At 47.8% G+C, this 27082-nt stretch overlaps 1 protein-coding gene across 2 annotated transcripts in view; it reads right to left on the bottom strand.

Moving 5' to 3' along the window:
• Nucleotides 1–27082, bottom strand: part of LOC142495722 (zinc metalloproteinase-disintegrin-like cobrin) — a 1243131-nt gene that overhangs the window by 278613 nt on the left and 937436 nt on the right. For both annotated transcript variants that reach the window (XM_075601588.1, XM_075601589.1), the window contains exons 10-12: nt 18372–18456; nt 18048–18178; nt 9085–9262 (exon numbers count right to left, since the gene is read on the bottom strand). In XM_075601588.1, coding sequence (XP_075457703.1) covers nt 9085–9262; nt 18048–18178; nt 18372–18456 — 394 coding nt within the window. The remainder of the gene's footprint in view (nt 1–9084; nt 9263–18047; nt 18179–18371; nt 18457–27082) is intronic.

Consider the following 27082-nt stretch of genomic DNA (forward strand, 5'->3'; position numbering starts at 1 on the left):
AATTACCCGCAATTGTTCGGGGCTTTTTTTCCCAGCCGCTGAACTTGGCTGCGCGCCAGCCGCATCTTGCGCTGAACAATGGGAAGCGCCTGCGGCGCCAGAAAAAAAAGCCTGCGTCTTAACGGGCTTTTTTTTTCAACTTTCAATTTTTTATTTGTGGGTATCAGGTATACAGAAACTCAGCACTCATAAGCATACATTATAGATAAACCACTTTTAACATCCGCTAAGCATAGCGGTATCAGACATACGACATAAAGGGAAGCAAGACAAGACATACCTTACTCACAGGACTGGGGCAAGGACACAGAAGGTGGGGGGAGGTAGGGGGGGTCTTGCGAAGCGCTGGAGAAGGGTCCATGCTGTCCAAGGCGGCTGCGTCCTGGTACTTCTGCCCATACCCCCCGCCGAAACTGCTGGGTGGCCCTAACTAGCGTATCCCTACGTCGGTATCCAGTCTGTCTCATCCAAGGAGAACGCACTTCTTATTATTAATGCAAGATTGTGGCGGCGTCCACCCCTGGGATGTTGGTTTGGGACAGCCACGGGTCCCAGATTTTTAGAAATTTAGTGCCAGAGTCGTTGACCCAACTCGTCAACTGTTCCATCTGGCATACGTGCCAAATTCGGTTTCTAATTTTGGGGGTAATTGGGATTTCGTTCTGCTTCCACAATGCTGCGATCTCACACCGGGTGGCGGTCGCGAAGTGCATGACCAATTTGTGTGTCGCTCTAGACATGTCCTGGGGCCGCCTGCCCACAAGGAACAGCCACGGGTCCAGGGGGATCTCTAACTCGAGAATCCCTTGTAACCAGTCTTGAATAGCCTCCCAAATCGGAGCCACCCTTGGGCAAGACCACAGCATATGTTTGAGGTCAGCGAGCTCACCGCCCTGCTTCGGGCAGAACGGCGAATAACCCCCGACACATTTAGCTAATTTCGCCGGGGTATGGTACCACCGCATTAGGACCTTATATGCGTTCTCTTTCAACGTGACACATATTGAGCTTTTTGCAGCAGCTTGCAATATGTGGTCCCATTCTTCGTCCTCTAATGTATCCCCTAGCTCTGTTTCCCACTGTCGCATGTAACGCGGTCGGGGGCTGTCTACTGTTGCCGGACAGACCACCTCCCTGTACATCCGAGATGTCAGTCCCCGTGTGTCCGTTGGCCTTGAACACAGCTGTTCAAAATTAGTTCGTGCAGGACGAACGGGGAATTTTTTATAAAATGCCCTGACCTGGAGGAATCTAAATAATTCTGAATTTGGTAAGTTTGATTCATCTTTAAGCATATCGAACGTCTTGATAGATCTTGTACCCTCCAGGTCCTTCAATCGATTGTACCCTGCTTGCGTCCATTTTATAAATTTATCGCCTAACAGCCCCGGAGCAAAATCCGGATTGCCCCGCAGGGGGGTCATCAGTGTTTGAGGTGAGGTTAGGTTGGCTTTAAATTTAGATGTCTCCCAGACTGCCAAGGAGTTCGCTACTGCGCAAAGCGGCGTCCCTATGCTGTTTTTGCATTTTTTTGGTAACCAGATCAAATTTTGTAGCTCCACTGGCGCACAACATTCTCTTTCTAACTCTGTCCATCTTCTTTTTGTGGGGTCCGCGTGCCACTGAATGATTTGGCTTAATTGTGCCGCCTTGTAATACGCCATCAAGCAAGGTACCGAGAGTCCTCCCTTCCCCACTGGTTTTGTCAGTTGGCTTTTTGCAATTCGTGGGCGCTTTTTATTCCAAATAAATTGGATAATGTGAGCCTGAAGGGCTTGGATCTCAGCTTTAACTAACGGTATTGGGAGGGCTTGAAACAAATATAGCATTTTGGGCAGTAAGTTCATCTTTACACTGTTAATCCTGCCGAACCATGATATCCCATAGCCCGCCCATACCCTGAGATCCTCCCTTAGTTTCTTCATCATCTTGGGGAAATTTGCCTTGTATAAGGTTATGTAATCCCTGGTGATATATACCCCTAAATATTTGATTGCGGAGGCTTGCCACTTGAAATTATAGTTAAGTTCTAATAATTTTTCAGTTGGTTTTGGCAGGTTGCTATTGAGCGCCTCTGACTTGGCCTGGTTAATTTTGAACCCTGAGACCATGCTAAAGATGCCCAAGATCTCAAAGACATTAGGCAGGGATGTCAGTGGCTTAGAGATAGTTAGAAACACGTCGTCTGCATACAGCGCAGCTTTGTGTTGCTGCTTCCCTGCGTTGATTCCTGTTATATTGGGGCTTAACCTGATGTGGGCCGCGAGGGGTTCAATACATAGGGCGAAGAGTAATGGGGACAGCGAGCATCCCTGACGGGTCCCACTCCGTATATTAAATAGTTCTGAGGGGAATCCCTGGTGTCTTACCCTTGCTGTGGGTCCTGAGTAAAGGGCCATTATTGCCTCAAGAAGGCGGCCCCCGAACCCAAACACCCCCAGCGTCTCTCGTAGGTAAGACCAATCGATACGATCGAATGCCTTTTCGGCATCCAGGCTCAACACCATTGACGGTATGTTTTTCTTTTTCGCCAGATCTATCAAATCTACTATCCGCCTGGTGTTGTCTTCCGCCTGTCTGCCTGCAATAAAGCCTACTTGATCCGGGTGTATCAGGCCCGGAAGGACACTACCCACCCTGTTTGCTATTAGTTTGGAAAAGATTTTTATGTCCGAATTAATCAGGGAGATTGGCCGGTAGCTCTTGCAGTCTGCCGGGTCCTTACCGGGTTTATGGATCACTGAGATAGACGCCTGGAGCATCTGGGTCGGGAAGGGCTCCCCCTCTAGGATCCCGTTAAATAATTTCAGTAATTGTGGGGCTAGGGTCTTACAGAATTTTTTATAATACAAATTAGAGTAGCCATCAGGTCCCGGGGCCTTGGCTGGTTTGAGGGACTTAATTACCTCCGTTATCTCTTCCAGGGTGAAATCACCCCGTAGGGCCTCCTTCTCCGCCCTGCCCAGGGTCGGAAGCTTTGCCTCAGACAGGAACCTCTCTAAGGTAGCTGCTGTTTTTTGGTTGTGGTTAACCTTATCTCCGTCATACAGTGTGGCATAGTATTTCCGAAATGCTTCCACTATCTGTCTCGGATCTGAGGTAAGGTCACCCTGCTGTGTTTTAATTGTCGCTATCCGGAAGTTTGGAAGCTTGTTTCGGACCTACTAACCTCGTATCTCCTTCTTCCCTACCTACTTTCCTCTCTTAACTTGCTTTTCCCCTCTAGTGTCAGCTCGTGACTTCTAACCTACCTTTTTACTTGCCTTCACTTACCTTCTCCCTCTGCTAACCTCGCCACCTTGTCGTCTCAGCCTCCTTGTCATCTTCACTTGCTGTCTCCCTTTACTTACTTTCACGCTCCTTTCTCTCTACCTACACTCCTTTCCAAACTTGCTTACCTCTCTCCTCCGTCTAACTCCACCTCCTCCCCCCTCTCTCCCTCACTACCTATATGTTCATGTCCCCCTTCCTTTTCTTGTGTCTCACCTTCCTTGCCTTCCTGTCCTCTCTCTTGCCCTGTCCGTGTCCTCCCGCTAACCTTATCTCTCGCTCCCCCCTCCCTTCTAATTGCAAAATGCTATCCCTCTCCTCCCGCCGCCCTCGGGAACTCTCGTCCTCTTTATTATTGTCCTGGGTCGTTGGTTCCTGGATCTATGAGCTGCGGTTCCTCGGGATGCTCGTGTCGCCCTCTCTGCTCCGCGCCAATGGTGGTGTCACCGCTGGATCTTCCGGCTGTGCGGGGAGCCCGCCGGCCCCGCAACTTCTTTCATGTGCCTCATCGGTGGATGTCCGTCCTGCTTCCGCCCCACCCAAGATGGCCGCCTCTAGGTCCGCCCCTTCCGCTGACGTCTTTCCCCTGGCCGCCATTTTGGAGTAGGCCGTCCCCAGGAGAAAACGTGTCTGCTGCTGCTGCCGCCCCCTTCATCTGGATAGCTTTCCCACCTGGTGAGCCCTTCCCGCCTACCTCCCTTCCGCGTTCTGCGGGTCACGCTGGGGGCTTCCTCGACCCCATCTTGGCCGCCATGCGGGGACCACGAGGTAAGTGAATTTTCCCATTGCAGGCCTGCCGATCGTGTGGATATCGGCCGGGATGGTTCTCAGTGGAAGTCCGTAGGCTCGGGGGGGAGTCGGTGTAGTGGGTTCTACAAAGTCACTTATGGGGCCGTGCAGCTTGGGTAGCTTAAACTTTAATTGAAACTGTGTAACTTTAGAGTTCTGAGTCCTTCTGCCAACCTGGCTAGGTATAGTGAGGCTCTAGTCTTGGGCAGCCCCCCCCCTGGCCGCACTCCCCACCGTGGTCCACGGGGGACCCGGGGCAGGATCCTCCGTCTCCCCGGTCGTGGTGCCAGGCCCCATGCTCAGGCCTAGTTTCTGTAGGAACCTCGGTCCCTCTTCAGGGGATTTTAGCTGTATAGGGCGGCCATTACGTAGGACCATGAGGCCAAAGGGAAAGGTCCACCGGTAACGGACCGCTTTTTCCCTCAGGGCTCTTGTGATAGGCCATAGGTCTCTCCGGTGGGCCAGGGTGATAGGGGAGAGATCCTGGAATACCATGATCTTAGCTCCCTCAAAGTCCATGAAAGGAGTGTTACGGGAGCACTTCAGCACCTCTTCCCTTGTGCGATAGTAGTGTAGGTGCACTATTATATCCCTCGGGGGGTCCGAGGGTTGTGGCTTGGATCCTCCAGGTCTTGGATCCGGGTCCCCAGGCCTCCCACCTCTTTGGTCAATGCACGGATCTCTGCCTGTAGGACCCCCTTTAGGTCATTATATAGCCGCTCTATATCGCAGCGTCGAACCGGCAGGAGCCCTTGGTCGCTCGGCTCTCCTTCCCCTTCTGATTCCGAACCCGTGCGGGAGGTGGGGGCCATTGCTGTCTGGGTTCTGCAGGCTCTCCCTTCTCCAAAATACTCGGGAGACCCTTCTTGCTGGGGGTCTTTGCTTCTTTTTTTGACATCTTTGGGTTAGTGCTCGACGTTGGATGTAAATATAGCTGAATCTACAGGGGGTATAAAGTTTATTCCGTTTTTTACTTAAAACTGTCAGAGTGGAGCACGGAGCAACAGAGCTATGCTGCCATGCTGTCTAACCTCACGCATGTGCCCCCCCTTAACGGGCTTTTAAATTAACCGCGGAGGCAGCCGCATTACATTTAAGCTGGCCGCCACTGTATGTATGTTCATGGTAGATGTGTAACTAACTTCACTCCAAAACTTAGAGTGCTAACTCTTTCCTAGCGCAAGATATCCACTTAATTGAGTGGGCTTTGATCGGTGACCGCAGACACACGCCAACAATTCACCTCAAGTGGACATTGAGCCCGGTGGATACATTGTAACGGGTAGGCACTTAGCTAGACCGCACACCACTTATTCATTTGACCTTGCGGTTCAGACATCTGCGGTTTGGAAAGTGATACCCATCTACAAAGCAGCCACTTATTTCCAGGCACACTTCTTCACTTAGCGCTTGGTTCAGCGCTAGAAGCTCCCCCTCGTGTCGCAAATACAGTTAGCACATTTTCATTCATTCATTTAACTGCAGCTAGCTTCTGAGCTGCAAAACAGGGACAATAAAGGTAGTGTAGGGGAAAACATGATATTATGGGGACAATACATTTTAAACCCTTCGGTTCCAACAAGGATTAGGGTTAACCAGCCGGACATAATACCTTTATTATTGGCCTGGTTAACCCTCTTCTGCCACAGTGGCTTATGCCACTATTGAAAAGGAGTGCTTGGCAATCATATGGGCACAACAGCCTGTAGACGGACGTTCACAGAGGTACACAATTTGGAGACGTTTATAATGTGAAATTATAATAGGCTTTATTGTGCCTTTTCCTTTTTATCAGGAAATTATCCAAACACAGTGGGGGGACAAAGCTTCCATTCACTTGGGAGTATTTCTAGTGAAATCTTTGCAATTAGTTCACATCTCCATTAGTTAAGCTTTTCCCAGCCCAAACACATAACATGAAAATAAGCAGATATAAGCAGTCTCTTAATAAAGAAAGTCATATCTGTTTAGTTGCTGTAGAGTAAGCTTCTCTGCTCTCCTGGAACCGCACCCGTGCGTGCACAGAAAAATATCAGCATCCAAGTTTAGAAGTCTTATTTGGTGTCTTGCAATCAGCTCTGCTGTGTTGATGGCAGAGCTCAAGACTGGTCAGCTCCAGAGATCTGGGTTTCTTTTGGTCAGTCTCTCCTGGGACTCAAGAACCTCTGCTCTGTCTCTCGAAAGGTCAGCTCTCAGTCAGAGCTAAAGAGAGTCCCTTCCTGTCTCAAAGGCAGGCTTTTTGTAAACAATCTAATCAGGCAGGTGGTGTTTAGTAATTAACTACCACACTGCAAGATTAAAGGAACATTACTGAACAGGGATAAGTCCCCTGTTACACAGCCCTATCTATACTGTCGCCCATTCACCATGATCACAGATCACAACCGCTTGTTTTGGCTACAACGAATGTCAAGTGAGAATGCCAAACTGCTGCGCTGGAGTCTTGCCCTGCAAGAATTTGACTTCACTATCCAGCACAAGAAGGGCAGCGAGCATGGCAATGCGGATGGACTATCCCATCAGTACAGTCCCTGTGAGGCTGTAACCTCAAGAGTTGTCCGGCCCGTCAAACCGCCGGACGAGGCGGTTGTAACTGCGCCTACATTTTGAGGTGGGGAGGAGAAAAAAGCTTGTCACGGGAGACCAGGTCTCTTAACACATTTATACCGGGATCATATGATTGAGCAAAGCAAGGAGGTAAAATCAATTATAATTTATTCCACGAAAAGATATACACACAATGTTCTACAATTACAGTCAAAATACACTTATTGGGATGGAGGCAAACGAAATAATTGGTTTTCAAAACGAAATCTTGAAACATAAAGTCTGCAGGAGTAATTTCCCAGGAGCGGGAATTACTCGCGAAAGCCTCGGAACTGTTCTCGGGCAGCGGTGCAAGTCGCAGCCACTGCTTACACCACTCGTTCTTGCCGCTGTTTCTTGGTACTTGGAATCTTAGAAGCTTGATGATAAGATTAATCTTGGATGAATCTGATTCCCGATGGGCTGCAGGAATTCTTACAGGTTTCAGAACCCTATACCTAACAAGTGCAGCCAATCTCTCCATTGGAATAACTTGTCCCACCTATCCTGGAGTTGCCAATACTTCACAAACCTGGCAGAGGGGGATTCTCATTCTGCTACGGGCATGTGCGAACATAGCACCTTTGCTTCCTAGCATTTGAGACCCAACCCCAATTCCTGGCGACAGTAAGTCTGGGCTGGCCTCCATTTGCCAAACTGCTCGGACTTTACACTAGGATGGGGGTACTTGTGGGACACCTGCCCAATTAACACCTTAATGACACTGAGCCCTTTCAACTCCGAACTATTACAGACATTGTGGCATCAAGCCAACGGGATGCCTTAGGAGTCCGGAGCTCATATCCTCAGCTCCTTCACAGTGGGTCACTACACGCATACTAAGTGGGGTGCTACAATAAATGAGTGTTTCCCTGTCTCCGGTGTTCTGAATGAAAGCCCAGATATTCCTATCATGTTTAATACACTATTTTAGGGGGACTTTCATTCATCAATTTTTATAAAACGCTATAAAAATTAAGTTATGGTTGTTTTATATGTTTCTCCCTGAACTTTGCGAACAGCAAGTTTCAGAGCGCTAGGAACTTCCTAGCAAAAGTTAGCAAACAGTCATTTTTATTATTTAAGCGCTGGACTTAGAATCATTTTAACTCTCGTCACCTTATACCTGGTGGGAGAGACTCCGAAACCCTCCACTGGGTTCTGGGGGTTTGGGCAAATACCGGGGGCCCCTTGAATGTGATTTCCCCCTGTCCGGTCTTACTGTTCTGGTCTGTGCTGAAGCAGGGAGATCTGGTGGTGAGAAGCTAACTGCTTCCTAAGGAGGATTTTGTCCGGTGGTCTGTTTCTTCATGTCTCCAGAAATCTGGTAGGATTTCTGGGTACATGTTTCAGGGTAATCAGCAAGTCTGCCCCCCTTCTACCCAAACACACACTGACAACATTTTACCGTAAAATCATCCCTGAAACTCATGCCCTGCAAATCTCCGCTGGTTGGCACTCCTGGAGCAGAAAAACACACATATATATTTATTAAAATACTGTTCACATGCAATAACTGGGATGCAGAGCTGACACTTCAAACTCCCCAATATGGCTCAGGGGCACCTAGCCAGCATAATACCATTATTATTAGCCTGGGTAGTTCCTCACCATCACACCGCGTCCTGGACTGATAGCTGACCAGCCTGGCCAGTTGTCACCTTCCTAGACTTGGAGGCACTGAGCCTATAGGGGGCTTTGAATAGTAAGTGGGCAAGATGTCAGTTTGTGCACATGCCCTCTCACTTTTCTGAAGCCAAAGGTGCCAGCTTTCACAAACCTGGCAAAGTGTGTGAGTGGAAAGAGATGAAATTCCCACCCCACTGATTTGCTGTAATGCTGTGGGACTGACTTTGCAAAAGTTAGAGAAAAGTTAGTAGCCAGCCCAGAGGAGAGATTCCCCAAAGATTCCTAAGGTTCCAGATTGCTAAGGAGATTCCTAAGAGGTCAGAACACCGATCTGACCTGTGATTCCAAGGTCCAAAGTGTGTAACCTTCACGGAGTGGTCAGACCGATCCAAAGAAGCCTTCTGGACACAGCAAGGAAAAAGCTACAGGACTTTAAGCAGGAAAGTTCTAAGTCACACTTTCAGTATCATTTGGAGTGGAAAGTGTGGGAGCTCCTGGATGCTCATGCCGATTTGAGCCCGAACTTTTCAGGCTAAGACCCAGTCAACCAACGGACAGTTTTAAAGACTTTATTTCAACAAGGAAAGTCAGTTTGTCAACCCCAAACCCAGAGTAAATGTATTTTCTTCTGCCTATTGTAATCCAATGTGTTTGCCTGTTTCGACGGAATAAATCACAATTTATTTTACTTTTGCTCAGTGATATGATCCCGGTATAAATGTGTAAGTTCCTTGCCTCCTTTGACAGTAACACACACCAAGTGGTGACACTGACACCTGCCCGGTCACATGATTGTGGGAGAGTTATTACCTTCACAGTGCCGCAGTCACACTCCTCCCCCCGCTCAATAAAGTTATTCCCGCAAACAGGGGGTGTCAGAATGTCCTTTTTCTTGGGTTTGTCCTTCATACACAGCGGCATATTGTTCAAAATGAAATTCTTGAAGTCCCAGTGGCTGCAGTCGCTGAACATGCGTTGAGGGTTAGAACTGTATAGAGAGAATGAGAGGGATACATAAAAAGGAAGAGATGGAGAGAGGGAGAGAAAAAAATGATTGAAAAGGAGATTGAGAGAGAAAGGTGCATTAGATTCTTCCCATGACCAAACCTCTGCCAGCTCGTATTTAAACATATTTTCTAAATTTTATTCTTATAGTATCCTCTTTGCCTTTGAAGTGAGCAAAACTTGTTTGGATCCCAGTGTAGCCCCATTTCCCATGTCTAAGGGAACTACATGTGCTGATGATTACCTGTGTGGTATACAGGAGGCCTATGCCTCCGCCGCTGGGAGCATGGGGTGGTCTCGTTCCTCTGTTTACAGCACTTCCACCTGGCAGGGATCCCAGGGCAGCAGGATAACCCCTCACAAGAACCAATCCAGTCAGTAAATACACACACTCGGGATAAATAAGAAGTATTAACTGAACACACACACAACCTATTATATAACAGTACACACAATATAACACAGTGCATGCAAGGCCCCACAATGCTATACCCACACCATATTACCACCCCGGTGGAACCACCAAAGTACTGAGGTGCCCATGGCACCTAACCACACCGGTGTCCATAGAGCCAGGAACACCCAAAGGGTGTGTGTGGAGTAGCGCTACCCCACTGTGTATGACCATTGGTGCACATTAGATACCTTCCTGGTTTAAGGCCAGACCAGGCCAACATGGATGATGGATCCGCCGAACCGCAACGTGGTCCCACGCTGCGGTCTGCTGGATCCACTCTCTCTCTCTAGTCTTCAGGCGTCTGCATCTGGAGGTAGCTCCAGCTGGAGTGTGTCCCTTTAAATGTCTATTAGAATGCCTGTGGTCCGGATCAGACCGCAAGCTGCAGTTCACTGTGTGGCGTGCGTTGCTGGTGCACTAACACTGACACTAATGTTCTGATGTGAACACACAGGTAACATGCCCCAAGTCATTGCCGAGCAAAACTGCAGCATCTAACAACAGGCAATACCCCCACCTCCCTCATGCCACGACCAGCATCCCAATCCAAAAAGACCCGGGCAACCTGGAGTGACCGTTGTCCTCCATCCGGCATGGTCACTTGCATCCCGGTGCCCGGGAGCAAATCCGCTGGTCGCACCATATACGGGCGTACCAGGGTAATGGTGGCACCGGAGTCCAGCAAGCCGTCCGCTTGCCGGTCCCCGATGGTCACCCTCCGCAGATGCTTCTGACGAACATCACTGGGCTGCATCCTCACTGACGCAACCTGATGTCCTCCGATATCTGCTGCTGGTCCCGAGGTGGCAAGTGCAGGTTCTCCCGTGGACGTCCCTCTTTGGGTTGATTCCACAGCTCTGCTTGGCTCCTCTGTGTGTCCCAGCCGCACACGGGCGACCGGCCTCGCAGCTTGCATTCATTGCCCCTGATGGTGTCCCCCGGACCGGTGCCAGTCCGGATAGTCTGGCCTGAGATGACCGACCTTATTGCAGGAAAAACACCGCCTGTCGTGTCTAAACTCTGCAATTTTGGGTGCTTTGCCGTCCGCTGCAGGCTTGTGGGTCCACTGAGGGGTGGTTTTGGCTCCCTTGGCCGGGCTGGCCACATCTTTGGGAGCCACTCTCTTCTGCATTAAAGCCCTGCTGGCCACATACTCATTGGCCATCCTCGCAGCATCCACATGGGTCTTTAGTTTGTGGTCAAAAACCCATGCCCTCACGTCTGAGGGAAGCTGCTGCTGTACCTGCTCCTGGAACATCAAGTCCAGCAGTGTATGGAACTTGGTGATCCCTTACCCCTCCACCCACTCCCCTGCAAAGCCATGTGGGCACCATAATCCACATTGGATTTCCTTGGATTTTTCTCCCCAGTCTGGAACTTGCCCCTATAGGTTTCTGGAGTGAGGGCATAGTGTGTGAGCAGCATACTTTTACATGACTGTAGTCATCGGCATCCATGCATGGAATACCCTGCACAGTCTGCTTGGCTTTACCGGATAAGAGTGGATGCAGTCTCAGCACCATGTCACACCGTGGGACTCTGTACCGGAGACACCGCATTTCAAAGTCGTTGAGAAAGGCATCTATCTCATCCGTGCCATCCACAAACTTGCTGAAGCTGTAATGGTCTACCCGGGGAATATCCTGTTCCCCGTTGACAAGGTGGGAGCGTGGGGCTTTACCATAAACTGCGACCAGCATCTCTATCCATTCCGCTGCAGTAGCCTTTTCTCCCCATGCAGTCAGGAGCACTGTGAGCCCAGTGGCGGTAAGTCCAGTACCCGCAGTGACTACCTCCTCCGCACCCGCTGGCACCAAGCCACCATTACTCAGTTCGTCACTTGCTACCTCCCTATGTCCTTGCAGCCCCGGAGCTGGATCGACCGCAGGCATTCCGGGCTGATTGGTGTCCATTGCAACTGCAGCTAAGGGGCCAGGCCCCTCCATTGGAGCCATTCTGGCTTCATGATCCTCCAAGTCCTCCTCCAGCTGCACCTTTGACCGAACGTCCGTCGGCAATCCATAGCCTGCACATCTCTCCACGATCCATTCTCGGTCCCAGGATCGGAACCTTCCTGAGCATTTACTCATGGTTGGACTGTTAGCACAGGGCTACGGGCAAAGGGAACAGTGTAATATTTGTGCTCTTGTGAAGCGTGTGTAAGTTACCACTTGTCTGGAGAGCTCGCTATCTACAAGTTTCCCCACTATGTTATAGCATTCCGCAGGAGACTATACCATAGGCTCAGTCAGCATCCCGCCGCTGCCACCAGTTAACATAAAAGCCTGTCACGGTAGATCAGGTCTTATCTACACATTAATACCGGAATTCTTGACTGAGCACACAAGATGAGTAAAATAAATTGTAATTTATTTCCTTTTAAGACAAACACACAATACTTGCACAATTACACTTAATAAAGCACCTACTGGGTACAGGGAATGAAATAAAATGACCTTGGAACGAAAATTTCTGAGCACCCCTGCTTGCATGCCAGTGGGTACGCAAATTGATCCGTGTAACAGTTCCTGGCTAGGGGCCCAATTTGCCACCCCTATATCTTTGCCAAAAAGAATAAGTTTGTTCAGTCCTTACAGGGTTCATTCAGGAACCCTTAGCTCTAACGAATTCCAGAAGAGGGGCACAATCATTGGTTACAATATAATTAACCCCTCACACTCTGGAACCGCTGACACTGGATCTTGGTGAATCCGATGAAAACTTCAGATGGAACTTGAGATGGAACTAACTTTCTGACGGACTGCATGACCGTTTAAAAACTCCTGTCAGTCTGCAGCGAATCACTGCGTGGGAATTTTATTCCTACAGTAGAGGCAACTCTTATTCGAACAAAAACCAGTGGCAATTCCCCAAAAAACCCAGGAAACACCCAGGTACATTCTGAATACATGCCTTAAACTTTCCTTAAACTAGCCCCAGCATTTCTGCATTGATTAATGGCCTATCAGATTAACAGCAGGGGTCCCTGGCAGTCCCATTCAAACTGAATTGGACTGCCAGGGATCCCTGCTGTGTTAATCCTATGGGTCATTAGTCAATGCAGAAATGCCTTAAACGTGCCTCAAACTAGCCCAGCACATACCCAGCACATACCCAGCACATACCCAGAATGTAACCCGGCTAGTTTACGGCAAATGTTAGAATAAACGTTGCCTCTACTGTAGGCCACTCACACGCTTTGCCTGGTGGACAATCCTAGTACCTTGGCTTCAGAAGAGTGACAGTGCATGTGCAACAGAAATGTCATCCTTGCCACTTGCTACTTAGCATATGCCACCCTGCTTCCTTAATGAATGCCTCTCAGTCTTCCTCACTCCTGCCTGTTAACAAAAGGTTAAACACCTCTATTTCTTTGAAGCTCAGAGGTTTTCTGCTAAGAATTTCAAAGCCCAGGATTACACACCCCAAGTGTCATCTCCTGTCTAAAATGTTAATTTCCTTACTCTTATAACTTTAAAATACTAAAATTATAGCGGACATTCATTTAATACTGGGTGTGAACATTAATGCTCAAAACCATAACTCCTTTATGTGTTCGGACCTCAGTAATGCCCACACCAAATATTATCTTTCTAGGATGCTCCTAACTAAAGTTAGCTATACTTTAAAACCTAACTAACACAGTTTTATTCTAACATGAATGAAACATTTTCCTTACCCCCCCCCAATAAACTCTCTGCTTTAACTTTAAATTTAACCCCTACAACTCTCTCCACCTTATCCATGGTGAGAAAGTTACAGAACCACTCACGGGATCCTGGGGTTTGGGCATATCCCGGGACCTGGAATGTAAACCAGTTCCCTGCCCAGTTTTACTGCCCTGGTTTGTGCTAAAGCAGGGGGATTTGGCAGTGAGCTGTAACCTGCATTCCAGGGAGGATTTTAGCCGGGGGTCTGTGTTCTTCATGTCCTCAGGAATCTGGGGAGATTCCTGAGTGCATGTTTCGGGGTAACACACAACCCAAACACACCCTGACAACCTTTTACCGTAAAGTCACCCCTGAAACTCACGCCCTGCACATCCCCACTGGCTTGCACTCCTGGAACAGTAAAACCACATACATCTTTATAATACCAACAGTTATATACTACAATTCGTTTGAAGAGCTGACACTCAAAATTCCCCAAGGGCACATTTTCATTCATTCATTTTAACTGCAGCTGGCTTCATAGCTGCAAAACAGGGACAATAACGCTAGTGTAGGGGGAAACATGGTATTATGGGGATAATACATTTTAACCCCTTCACTCCCAACAGGATTTAGGGTTAACCAGCCGGGCATAATACCTTTATTATTGGCTTGTTAATCCCTCCTGTCCCAGTCTCTAGCCCCTAAGCAATATGGGACATGTTGTCCTGTGGTCTCCTATGCGGAGTCATCTAAGATAGCCGCTGCATATCTCCTACCAATGTGCATGCGCAAAAATCCCGCTGCGCATGTGCGAAGACTCTAAGATGGGGGCAGCCGCTTTCCGAGTATGTTGCGGAGCTCCATCAACCGATCATCACACAGCCCTAACACTGACAGCCCAAGCCTCCGGCAGAGTGGGAGGGGAGTTGTGACATCAGTCACTGACAATCTTGGAAATCAAAAATCAACAAGATAATATCCTATCTTTCACCAAAAAGAATAATAATTAAGGTTAAAAAATCAATTTAAAAAATACACTAAAAAAGAAGAAGAAAAACCCAAACACACAGAAAAAGCACGAGAAGCACATATAAGGAGTCAATGTTGGTGCGATAAGTAGCCACAACACCAAACATCCGCCTATCTAACCCGAAGCCTCAGATCACAACTAGTACAGGGATAAATACAGTACTGTACATCCATACAATTAACCTAAATAAAATTCAAAAGGGATCTGCATACATATTGCCCCACTCTATTTATTCAAAGGGGCATGGTTATATATACTCTCAGATATGCAAAAGTACACTAATAACAAAAGTATCAAAAATATCATTAAACTCCAAATGTGCTTATCATTACTTATTCAGAAGACTCTACAAAAAAGACACCCCATACTGTACATCAAGAACAGGATAATGAAGACGCATATGTTCCAAAATCCCCGACGTGGATGAAAAACATTAACAATCATCCTAAGACTTAATATTATCATATGGGGGAAGAGAACATAATTCTCGGGTCCTAAACATATAAAAGGACCCTACAATAAAGCCGAATGGCAAGAACAGGTGGAGGACTACTGGATCAGAGAAAATGTCCAAGCTCCCACTTCTTGTTGAGACAGAGAGGAACCTGGGTCTTCAAGGTGAAGATCCAGTAGGCCTCCCTCTGGTCCAGCCTCTTAATACAGTTACCTCCTCTGACATGAGGATGAATGAACTCAATACTGCAGAATTTCAAATGTTTACTATCCCCCATGGGGCAGTGGGTACAATGTAGTGGGGCTGGGTGAATAATATCTTTATGCTTGATAAGTCTTACATGTTCCATGACATGTACCTTCAAGCACCTTGTGGTCCGTCCCACATATTGTTTCCCACAGCCGCAAGTCAGGAGGTAAATAACATACACGGTTTTGCAATTAATGAAACTCTGTATGTGGAACACTTCTTCAGTGATAGTACTTTTGAAAGTATTGGATGGTAACATGAAATTACAGATCTTGCAGGAACCACACCTATAAGACCCATTGGTCAGCTGAATAGATCTAGTGGTATGTGATGAAAATAAACTGGATGAAAGGGAATTTGAGATGGTTTTAGCCTTTCTGAACACAATTTTGGGGCTTGATGATAAATCCTGCCCCAAGACAGGATTCAGGCGCAGGATATCCCAGTGTTTTCCAGGATTGACCTGATATCTGTCGCCTGTTGATTAAATTGCGTAATAAAAAGCGGGCTCTCAAATTTAGAAACCCTTTTATACCTCCTTTTTAATAACTGATCTCTGTCCTTTTCCTCCATCTCTCCACTAGCCTGTGAAAGATAATGGGGTTTAAAGCCCCTGGCTGGAAACCTGATTGTCTATGGACGTCCATGCAGACCATGTCCATGGGACAGAAGCTCTTTAAGTGGCCCATTGGGGCTGCACGTTTGGGCAGTGTTTTCCGCTGGATACACCGCAGGCACTTCTGACTCCCTAATTTTGGACCAGAAGAATCGGTTTCTCACAGTCCAAAAGTCTTTTCTGCACCCAGGTGTCCGTGGTCATCTTGTAGGGATCATAGGACAGGGTACTCGAAGCTTCTGGGCAGGACTGTCTCCTGTCGTGGTTGTTGTGATAGGGGACAATTCTGTAGAGGAGACCACGCTCTATGCATAACTTATCCCATTCCCTCATTATGACAGCTACTGTGTCGTCGGAGCATTCTTCACCAACAAGTGTTTGTTCTGTTGAATGGCCTGGAATATAGCTCCAGCCACCAGGTTTCGCATCTGGTGTTCTACCAATTCGTTCCATCTCATGTTGGTGTCTTGGGTGATGGCCATGCCTTCTGGATGATGGCACTAGGCAGCAGGGTGTGCCTTGGGCTGACATCCCAGTGAATCATCTGCCCTCAGTTCAGAGAATGCCACCTTGTCCTCCACTATGGCAGCAGTCGAGCACATTGTCCGAATCCCAGGACCAGGGATTTTTTATAACGGGCCATTATCCGGCGTGGTACTCAGTCCAGGTCTTCGGGACAGGGCATCAGCTCAGATGTTTAAGGGACCCAGTTTGTACTTTAGACTGAATTGGTCATTTGAGAGGGCCGCCAGCCACCTGTGTCCAGTGGCATCCAGTTTGGCGGACAACAGGTTGTTGTCTGTCCGTACCTCAAAGGAAACTCTGTATAAGTAGTCATGGAGTTTGTCGACTACCACCCACTTGAATGCGATGAACTCCAGTTTGTGAACAGTGTCAAGATTCGGCTCACATATGCCACTGGGCGGAGGCCAGCAGGGTACTTCTGGTGCAGTATAGCTCCCAGCCCGTTGAAGCTGGCATCCACATGTAGGATATATATGGTCCAGGGATTCTACGGGCATAACCGGGCATATCCGACCCAGTGCTTGACTGACGTCAAACTGTATGGGGCGAGCAAAAATATTCTGTATTGCCACTATGAAGCGAATAGGAAGGGCAGTCTTCCATGCCATCTCTGGTACTACCCTTAACCCTCTTTTGGCGTCCTCTTCTGGTGTAGTTTCTAGGGATAAGTACCTGTCGGCATCGTCACGTCACAGGTAGTTGGGCACCGCATGTTGGCTACAGACTGGGTAGGGCTTGATCCTCAAAGGAACTGTTTACTTAGGGCTTCATCCACATCGGAAATGGAAATGAGTTTACGGGTGAGTAGTGGCCACAATACTAATTGTAAGTGGGGGATGAACGCAGATAGATCCTCCCCTTCTTTCTGGCAGAGAGCATAGTAGCTCAGAGCTCACTCTCATCATCCTCTAGTCCATAAGCCTCGTTTAGAAAATCCACTAGCATTCGGGCCATTACAACCGCATTATGCTCCCGGTGCATGCTCACCATCGTAGAGGCGGGGGACATTAGGCATTCCATGACCCGTGGCCTTTTTAACGCTTCAGTGCAAGACCATTCCTCCAGTACCTTCAGCTTTAAGCTTGCAGTAATTTTGAGACTGTGAAGATTGCATCAGTGCTTCCACCAGTTGGAGTAGTGTTAACCCTGAGTCTGAGCTTCCGGTTGACAAATTACTGTAGTATTCTGGCTGTTGGCTATGGGCTTGCTCTGGAGTAGTCCCGTACCTGCTGGGGGTATACGAAAGCTGTGTGGTATCAGCTCGGAGGGGCACCTCTAGTGTAGTTCCCAGACTGAAGGTTACCCTGGGTATGAGTGGGCTGGAGTAGACTAACGAACACCCTGTGAGCAGGGCGTCATTTCTCCCTGGGGTATAGGAAAGGCGTGGAGTTTCCAGGGCCATCGTAACAGCATTATAGGCCCCTGGCAAAGCAGCGCACTGGGCCCTATAAAATTTATCTCATGATTGCAGACATGCCAACTCTCCGCTACAAGTCGAAATGTTTGTCCTTGTACCAAGTTAGCGGTAGATTTGAATGTTGAGGTGGGTGATTGGAAAATTAGTGTTATATTCTGGTCTGTGCATAGATTAGCATGGGGCCCCTATGCTTGTGGGGCCCCCGGCAACTGCCCAGCATGCCCATGCATTAAGACGGCACTGGGCGTTTCAACCTGGGGGTGAACCAGCAATTAGATTGTAAGCTCTGTGAAGCAGGGCCTCATTGTGCTTGAAATTTCTAACATGATATTTTACTTAGTCGTTGTTATCACATTTATTATCCCACCTCAGGAAGGAAGACATGATGCAGTAATCATCAGGGCAAGAGCAGGAGGTGGTATCATGATTCATCCCCAGGTTGTGTCCCATCTCATGAGCAATGGTGGCACCAACTTCGATAGAGCTATTGCTGTGATCCTGAGAGAGGAAAAAAACGAGAAAGAGAGTGAGACAGTGATAGAAGCAGTTCTTCTGTCTGTGTCACTGTGTCACCCTGCAGTGGTTGTGCCTGTGTCACTATGTGATGTAAAGATGCATGGAAATTACTGTGTACTGTATGTGACATTTGTCACCCTGTCATAGTGATAATTCAGTACAATGCAAACCTCACCTGAATAACCGCAGTGGAATCAGAACTACTGCACATAGTTCCAATGTACGCCCATCCCACTGTATCCCCATCAAAGTCAGTGTTCCTGGAAGAGCCAAACATCATTCTCTTAACATGAGACATCTGTGAGCCCAGGACTTACACGACAAGCTGGGGCTGTGTGTGTCTACAACACCACTGTGTGCCAGTTACTAAAAGTAACACAAGGACGAGATGAGTTGTGTGTGTGTGTACATGACTATGTTCTGAGTGTATACAGTAATGCAAGGACATTATATATACACAGTATATATATATTGTGACATCTCAGTCCCAGCATATGATCTTATGTCCAGATCAAAGACAGGAAAACTTAGCGTTTGTGCACAGGAGTGTTTATTTACAAAGTACATTACAAATCAGGAACGGGATTAAATCATAACACAAACAGAAACAAAATACCTAACTCCTTTCAAGAGTTCTGCCTAATATAGTTTAGTCCCTAACTTACAGTCTCTCACAGGGCTGTCTGTGTATGTGCCTTCAGATCAGCACAGCAACAGTAAAGGAAACTGTCTGTGTTGCCTTTTACATGGTACCTGATTACAGTAATTAAGGCTCAGGTGTGAGGGAAGGGAACACACCCTGGAAGGTGCTGGGTCCTATGTACCTCCCCTCAAACACCTTCTGCTTCAGTACATCACATACCCCCCTCCCCCTCTTTGCTCAATCGTCAATGAGTGAGCACTCGTAAATAGGGAGATGTACACTCAGGACAATGCATTGGTATTTCCATGCTTGGAGCCTGGCCTATGTTCAACCTTGAAGTGGAACACCTGGAGACTCAAGAACCAGCAAGTTACCCAAGCATTTTTTTCTTTATTTTGCTGCATATACTTCAAAAGTGCATGGTCTGTTATTAGGGTAAATTTTCTCCCTAAAAAATAATATTTCAGAGTCTCCAACACCCATTTGATGGCCACTCCCCCTTTCTCATCTATGGCATATCTCTTCTCATGGACAGTTAGCTTTCGGCTAATATATATGATGGGGTGTTCCATGTTCCGACTCCTTGTGACAGGACCGCTCCTATCCCTACATTGGATGCGTTACACCAGTGGTTCCCAAACTTTTTCCGCTTAAGGCTCCCCAAGGCGATCAGGATTTTTCTGCGGCACCCAAAGTAAAAACAAAGTTGTATATACATACCTAACAGTTTCAGTGCGCAGTTGGTGTCTCTCTCAGACACACTCTCTCTCTCTGACACACTCTCTCTCAGACACACTCACACAACTCTCTCTCTCTGACACACTCACACACACACTCTCTCTCTGACACACTCACACACACTCTCTCTCCCTGACACACTCACACACACTCTCTCTCTGACAGACTCACACACCGTCTCTATCTCACACACACAGTCTCTCTCTCTCATTACACACAGTCTCTCTCTCTCTCTCATCACACACAGTCTCTCTCTCTCACACACAGTCTCTCTCTCTCACACACAGTCTCTCTCTCTCACACACAGTCTCTCTCTCTCACACACAGTCTCTCTCTCTCACACACACAGTCTCTCTCTCACACACACAGTCTCTCTCTCACACACACAGTCTCTCTCTCACACACAGTCTCTCTCACACATACAGTCTCTCTCTCACACAGTCTCTCTCTCACACACTCTCTCTCACACACTCTCTCTCTCACACACTCTCTATCTCACACTCTCTCTCTCTCACACTCTCTCTCTCACACTCTCTCTCTCACACTCTCTCTCTCACACTCTCTCTCTCTCACACAGACACTCTCTCTCTCTCACACTCTCTCTCTCTCTCACAGACACTCTCTCTCTCACACAGACACTCTCTCTCTCTCACAGACACACTCTCTCTCACACACACACACACACACACACACACACACACACACACACACACACACACACACACACACACACACACACACACACACACACACACACACACACACACACACACACACACACACACACATTACCCCCACACCCCCACTACATTTAAAAATTACCCCCAATACATTTAAAAATTACCCCCAATACATTTAAAAATTACCCCCAATACATTTAAAAATTACCCCCACATCCCCAATACATTTAAAAATTACCCCCACACCCCCAATACATTTAAAAATTACCCCCACACCCCCAATACATGTAAAAATTATCCCCACACCCCCAATACATTTAAATATTACCCCCACACCCCCAATACATTTAAAAATTACCCCCACATCCCCAATACATTTAAGAATTACATACACACACACACACACACACACACCTTTATACACACACACACACACACACACACACACACACACACACACACACACACACACACACACACACACACACACACACACACACACACACACACACACACACACACACACACCTTTATACACACACACACACACACACACACACACACACACACACACACACACACACACACACACACACACACACACACACACACACACACACACACACACACACACACACACACTCACTCTCACACTCTCTCTCTCACAGACACTCTCTCTCTCACACACTCTCTCTCACAGACACTCTCTCTCACAGATGCTCTCTCTCTCTCTCACAGACACACACACACACACACACACACACACACACACACACACACACACACACACACACACACACACACACACACACACACACACACACACACACATTACCCCCACACCCCCACTACATTTAGAAATTACCTCCAATACATTTAAAAATTACCCCCAAAACATTTAAAAATTACCCCCGATACATTTAAAAATTAACCCCACACCCCTAATACATTTAAAAATTACCCCCACACACCCAATACATTTACAAATTACCCCCACACCCCCCAATACATTTAAAAATTATCCCCACACCCCCAATACGTTTAAATATTACCCCCACACCCCCAATACATTTAAAAATTACCCCCACATCCCCAATACATTTAAGAATTACATCCACACCCCAAATACATTTAAAAATTACCCCCACACCCCAATACATTTACACACACACACACACACACACACACACACACACACACACACACACACACACACACACACACACACACACACACACACACACACACACACACACACACACACACACACACACACACCCTTATACACACACACACACACACCCATATACACACTCACATACACACACCCATATACACACACACACACTTTCTCTCCCATATATACATACACACACACACACACACAGATACACACACACACACACTCACTCACTCTACACAGACGGGGGGGTCGGAACAGAGGAAAGGCCACGACCAGCACCACCACCCGCGCCCCCCCCTCCTCCCACGCAGGCAGCGGGAGCGCCAGGGACAGCGGTGGGGAGAAGAAACCCCCCGCTACCAGTCCATGCAGGCAGCGGGAGCACCGGTGCACATGGGGGGATCAGAGGGCAGCGGGAGCACTGGGCACGTGGGGGGATAAGAGGTAAGCGGGGACCCGAGGGACATCCCCGCTCCCATCTCCTGCCCCGCATACAACCCTATGGAGATTCCGGCGATTTGGGCCCATTTCGGTAGAAGACCTGCAGGTGGCGCCCGAGAGGAGGAGCGGCGGTTCCCCATTGTAAGTCAATGGAGCCATTAATTTCAATGGGGATTCCTCTACGCCGTCCTCCCGGGTTGGCAGCCATCCAAACCGCAGACCGCAAGAGCGGAAACAATGTCTAAAAGAGAGCTTTGATTACTCCCCGGTCAAGTTCAAATACAATTGGCGTGGGAAACTTAGGTTCTTGGGCACCCAGAAATAACATTATTTTTGCCCCTAGAGCCTAGGAATCCCCAAACTCGACCACCATCGGGACTGGGAATGAAGGACCCCTGTAAAGGGTCATGCTCGCCAAGAGGGTCGCGCAATTGACTCTAATGGCGGAGCAGAGGTCCCATTGAATCCTATGGTGGCGCTGGCCATATTGATTCTAATGGAAGAAAGCCGCGTGGCTTTAAAACGGCTAAGTCAAACAGTGTAAAAAGTGTAAGCCCATACCTCTGGTTCTGTGAGGACCAGAGGGCTGGGATTTTGGTCGCATGTAGTCACTGTTCCGGCATGACTGCATGGCCATTTCCAGCCCTCTCTGATCAACCAGACGGAGTATGGGCAAATGTGAAAATTGTAATTTTACCATTGACTTCAACGGCGGAGTTGCTCCATTGAAAGCCTATAGCGGCGGGGCCCGTTGATTTCAATGGGAGAGTGAAAAGCAGAGATTTATTTTAGCTATAGCGGAGAATCCTGCATTAAAGTTACTAGGGGATTTTAACTTGTTTTTGGTTTCTCCGGTTCTGGGGGTTGTGGAAGGCTGAAACTTGGCCACCTTGGCAAAGGTCTTCCGGCATGAGGACCTGGCAAATTTCTGCCCGCTCAGACCACAGAATGGATTATTTTAATATGTGAAGATATTAAAACATGTATTGTATTTTGGGTCTGGTAGAAAAACCCAGAGCCCATATGGTATGTTAAGGCTCAGGGGGGGAGACAAGTGGTCTACAATAAACTCCTGATCAAAGACTCCCCCACCCTGCTTGTTTATGCTATCACAAAGGAACGCAGGTTGTGGGTACTTGATGATAAGTGTTATGTTTCACACCTCGAGACAAAGGGTTTCCTGGCCAAACCAGACTTTCAGACGCCAGTCTTGTGGGAGGGGGGCTCGGGAATTAAGCCCCTGATTAGAATAATATCCGCCCAGTGGACAGGCATTACGTTGCCCCTCAAGTGAGGTGGCAAGGAGGGATTGGGTGCAATAATTGTTCTCCAATGACTTGCACTCAATGCCAGGGTATAGGAGTAAAACTCCATATAAACGAGTGTAAGCTCTATGCCGAGGGACTTTCGTGTCTTCGTTTTTACCAACTACTTGATGTCTGATTGCTGGATGAATTGCTAATCCTGTAACCTGATTACTTCATCACCCCAACCCCTAAGTAAGTGTCTATTTCTTGTCTGTTATTTGTATATCTTGTGTGTTCACCTTCTTTAAGGAATAAACTTTATTTATTATATCTAAGTCGTGTTCAATTCAACCCAGATATTTTGGTGTATATTATACCCTGTTACTAGCTACCGTGACAGTCTACCTATTGGCCGCCACTTTCGGGGTCCTGCTGAGCATGCGCGGACTCCCTAATAGCCGTCAGACTGGGGAATGACACTGCGCCTGCGTGCGTAATCCAAGATGGCAGTACCTGCTAGCCGGGTGCGCCGCGAAGCTTCCAGCAACCAGCTCGCCTCACCAACCACCGCCGCAACACTCCCTAAACCTGCCCGACATATGTCCGCACCCTCAGGCAGCACCCGCAGCCTCCACGGAGGTAAGGGATCACTGGGACCTCAAAGGGGACCGGGGCTACATAGACAAAGTAGGGTGGTGATGGCGTAACATCGGGGTTAACTGGTACGCAATTTATGCTCACTACTGTGGCCTTGGTGTTTACTAGTGTCAAATCGTCTAGTTGGGCAGAGGAAAACTTTACGGGAGCAACTTTTAAGTCCTAAAAATATAGATCTGGGGGGTCCTCAACCACAGGTTCTTCGCCTGCCATGCCCTCTAACAGAGAACCAGGCTCTATAGGATATGGGACCTCAGACACCAGGTGTACATCCTGGACACAATCAGACTTTCTTTCGGGCCGATGTGGTTTTAAATGTACACCCATGCAGCCGGGTAAGTGCGATTATCCCCAATGATAAGGTTACCTGTAATGAGATTCCTGGCAGAAACTCGAACTTAACAAGATGTGCATAGACCAACGTACAGTAACTGTACTGCCAGTATCAAGCAATGCTCTTACAGGTACCCCATCTACTTTGACTTCACACATCGGATTTCTCGCTAAATGACCCTTCTCTATAACAGTCTGCTTGACAGCAGGAACCCCGTCCCAAAAATACCCCACAGAAAAGTCACATTGCATTCAGAGTTCATAGGGCAAACTGCCACCACATGTCCAAGTTCATGGCAATTGTAGCATTCAGTGTACTTCCCAAAACTGGGTCAGGGTTTTTCTCCAGTCTCTGGACTCAGATGTGTAAGACTCTGAGCTGCTGGTGTGGGTGATATAAATCTATGTATAATCTCAAACACTCACACGGCCTTGTGCAAATGCGTGTGCATCAAGGTATCTTTACGTCCTATGTTCTTTTCTTTAAGGGTCTCGTCTGTGCTTTTCCTTCTTCGTTGGTGTAGATCCGTCTCTTTTGTTCTGAAGTACGGAGCCTGAGGAAGCTCATAGGGCGAAACGCGTTGCTCAAAATCCTCCCACTACTTTGACACTTTGCGGCCACCGTCGGGAGCAGGAACAGGGAAGTACAGAGCTCTATCCGGACGCGGAGCGAGCGGCTGTAGCACCACGAGACTGCTGAATATCCCAGAGACGGGCCTCCCACCCCTTCCCCTACCGCAGCCCACGAGTTGAGCAAGCGGAGGGCTTGTTATATACCCCTGTTTTTAACATTTTATTTTGTTCATTTGTTTATTACTTTAATAAAGTTTCTGCCCGGTATCCTTGGACTTATATTCTTATTTACCCACCTGGGAGCTAGGAATCCAGAACAGGAGCGGCTAGAAATTCTACAACACAAGACATCAGGACTAACCAAAGATACCTTTCCAAGCGTGCACTCACACTTGGCCGTGTGAGTAACAATATTTTATTATCATTATAATCAATCACTTACTATTTGGAACAGTGAGACCAATTCAGGGAACCAAAAGATACCTTAGCCCTTGAGTACACCCACACATGTCCGTGTGAGTGTTTGATTATATACCGTCTACCTCATAGATTACCCCCCACCTAGATTGTCCCCTTTGCATGCTATCTCTTTGTCGCTGAACCTGTGTTCTTTAATTCCGAGGGAAACAACGAATACCAGGAATAGAAGAACCAGTCCGGACGAGAGGTGAAGTACTTCAGAACAAAAGAGACGGATCTACACCAACGAAGAAGGAAAAGCACAGACGAGACCCTTAAAGAAAAGAACATAGGACGTAAAGATACCTTGATGCACACGCATTTGCACAAGGCCGTGTGAGTGTTTGAGATTATACATAGATTTATATCACCCACACCAGCAGCTCAGAGTCTTACACATCTGAGTCCAGAGTATATATGATTCCACCTGTGCTCCCCCATCCCCCCTTTTTCTATTTCCTGTATCTTTGAAGGATCCTGGGTAGATCCTCCTTTTTGGTTTGAGTCGCAGGAGGAACAGCAACAGAGGGACACTTTGCCCACTCTCTAGGTGGATAATATACCCCATTCTAACTCCTATCTAATTCCAGGTAGCGCCCGGGTTTCCCTGTTCTTTTTCTCCAGCCTATTGGAAAGAATGGGACTAGAGTTCCTTCTATGGGCCGTGGGACTTCCAACTCCTTTATGTGAGTCTATGAGTACTTGTGGCCTGTTAGGCTGAGGAACAGTCTTACCGGACCTCCTGACTGGCAGGGATCGGGGACTGGGAAGCTCGTCGGGACTTGGACTCCGTAATATCTACTTAGCAGCAAAGTGGCGTTCACATAAAGCAACACACTGCTCTGCATTTTTTGGGTCACTCTGGCTGACCCACTTCTGGACGGTGCGAGCAAGACCCCACAAGAACCGGTCTATGGTGACCCTTTCGACGACGGCAGCTGAACATTCGTTAGGCTGAATCCATTTCCGTGCAGAGTGGATGAGGTCATAGAGTTGGGTGCGTGGAGGCTTTTCTGCATCGTAATGCAGGGATTGGAACTGCTTGCCCCGAACCGCGATAGTGACAGCTAGTCGCGCTATAATCTCAGCCTTCAGGGTTTCATAGTTTTTCTCTTGCTCCAAGTCATAATAGGCTTTTTGTGAGTCACCCACAAGGAAGGGAGCAATTATTTCAGCCCACTGCTCAGGTGGCTATTCTTCGCGGACTGCTGAACGCTCAAAAATTGATAATTATGCCTCAACGTCATCGTCCACTGTCATTTTCTTCATGAGGTGAGATTTTATCTGGTGAGCAACCTGTGGGGCCCCGCAAATCTGGGCGGTAATACTTTCTCCCAACATTTGGAGTTCTGGGTGTAGGTAAAGTTGAGCCATTTGTTGCTCTTACCTACTTGCAATTACTTTGTAATTCTGTATTAGAGGTTTAATTCAGAACATGATAAAATAAGGCAACTCACAAGTGTCACATAAAATTGCGCATAGATGGACAGTTTTCAAAGGCCATAGGATGGTGAAAATGCTGCTCCTGGATAGACTGATGACATGATTACACTTAAGCTTATGGATATGCCAAATGGTGCGTCCGTAGCATTCTTCTTCCAGAGTTGTTACTCCACATCAGAAAAGTTCCATAGCTCCTAGCTCCACAGCTATAGTGGCACCTTGAACCAGTCCAACAGGAACAGGAAACAGCCCTACACTATTTGTCACTCACAGTAGCCTTTGTAATAACTGTGCCCCCTTACATCTCATACCCCCCACTTTGCGCACCCCTGCTGTAGAGGGTCCCCTCTGATGGTGCTCGGTCCTCTGGACTGCTACCACTCAGGTGATCTGCTGTACCTCCTTGCCTGTTTAGCAGTTCTTCCACCAGTCAGTGCCCACTCTCTCCAACGTGAAGTAGATTGGTCCCCGGGTCAATTGCAGTCAGTC

The sequence above is a fragment of the Ascaphus truei genome, chromosome 5 (assembly GCF_040206685.1).
Source record: "Ascaphus truei isolate aAscTru1 chromosome 5, aAscTru1.hap1, whole genome shotgun sequence".
NCBI classification, from domain to species: domain Eukaryota; kingdom Metazoa; phylum Chordata; class Amphibia; order Anura; family Ascaphidae; genus Ascaphus; species Ascaphus truei.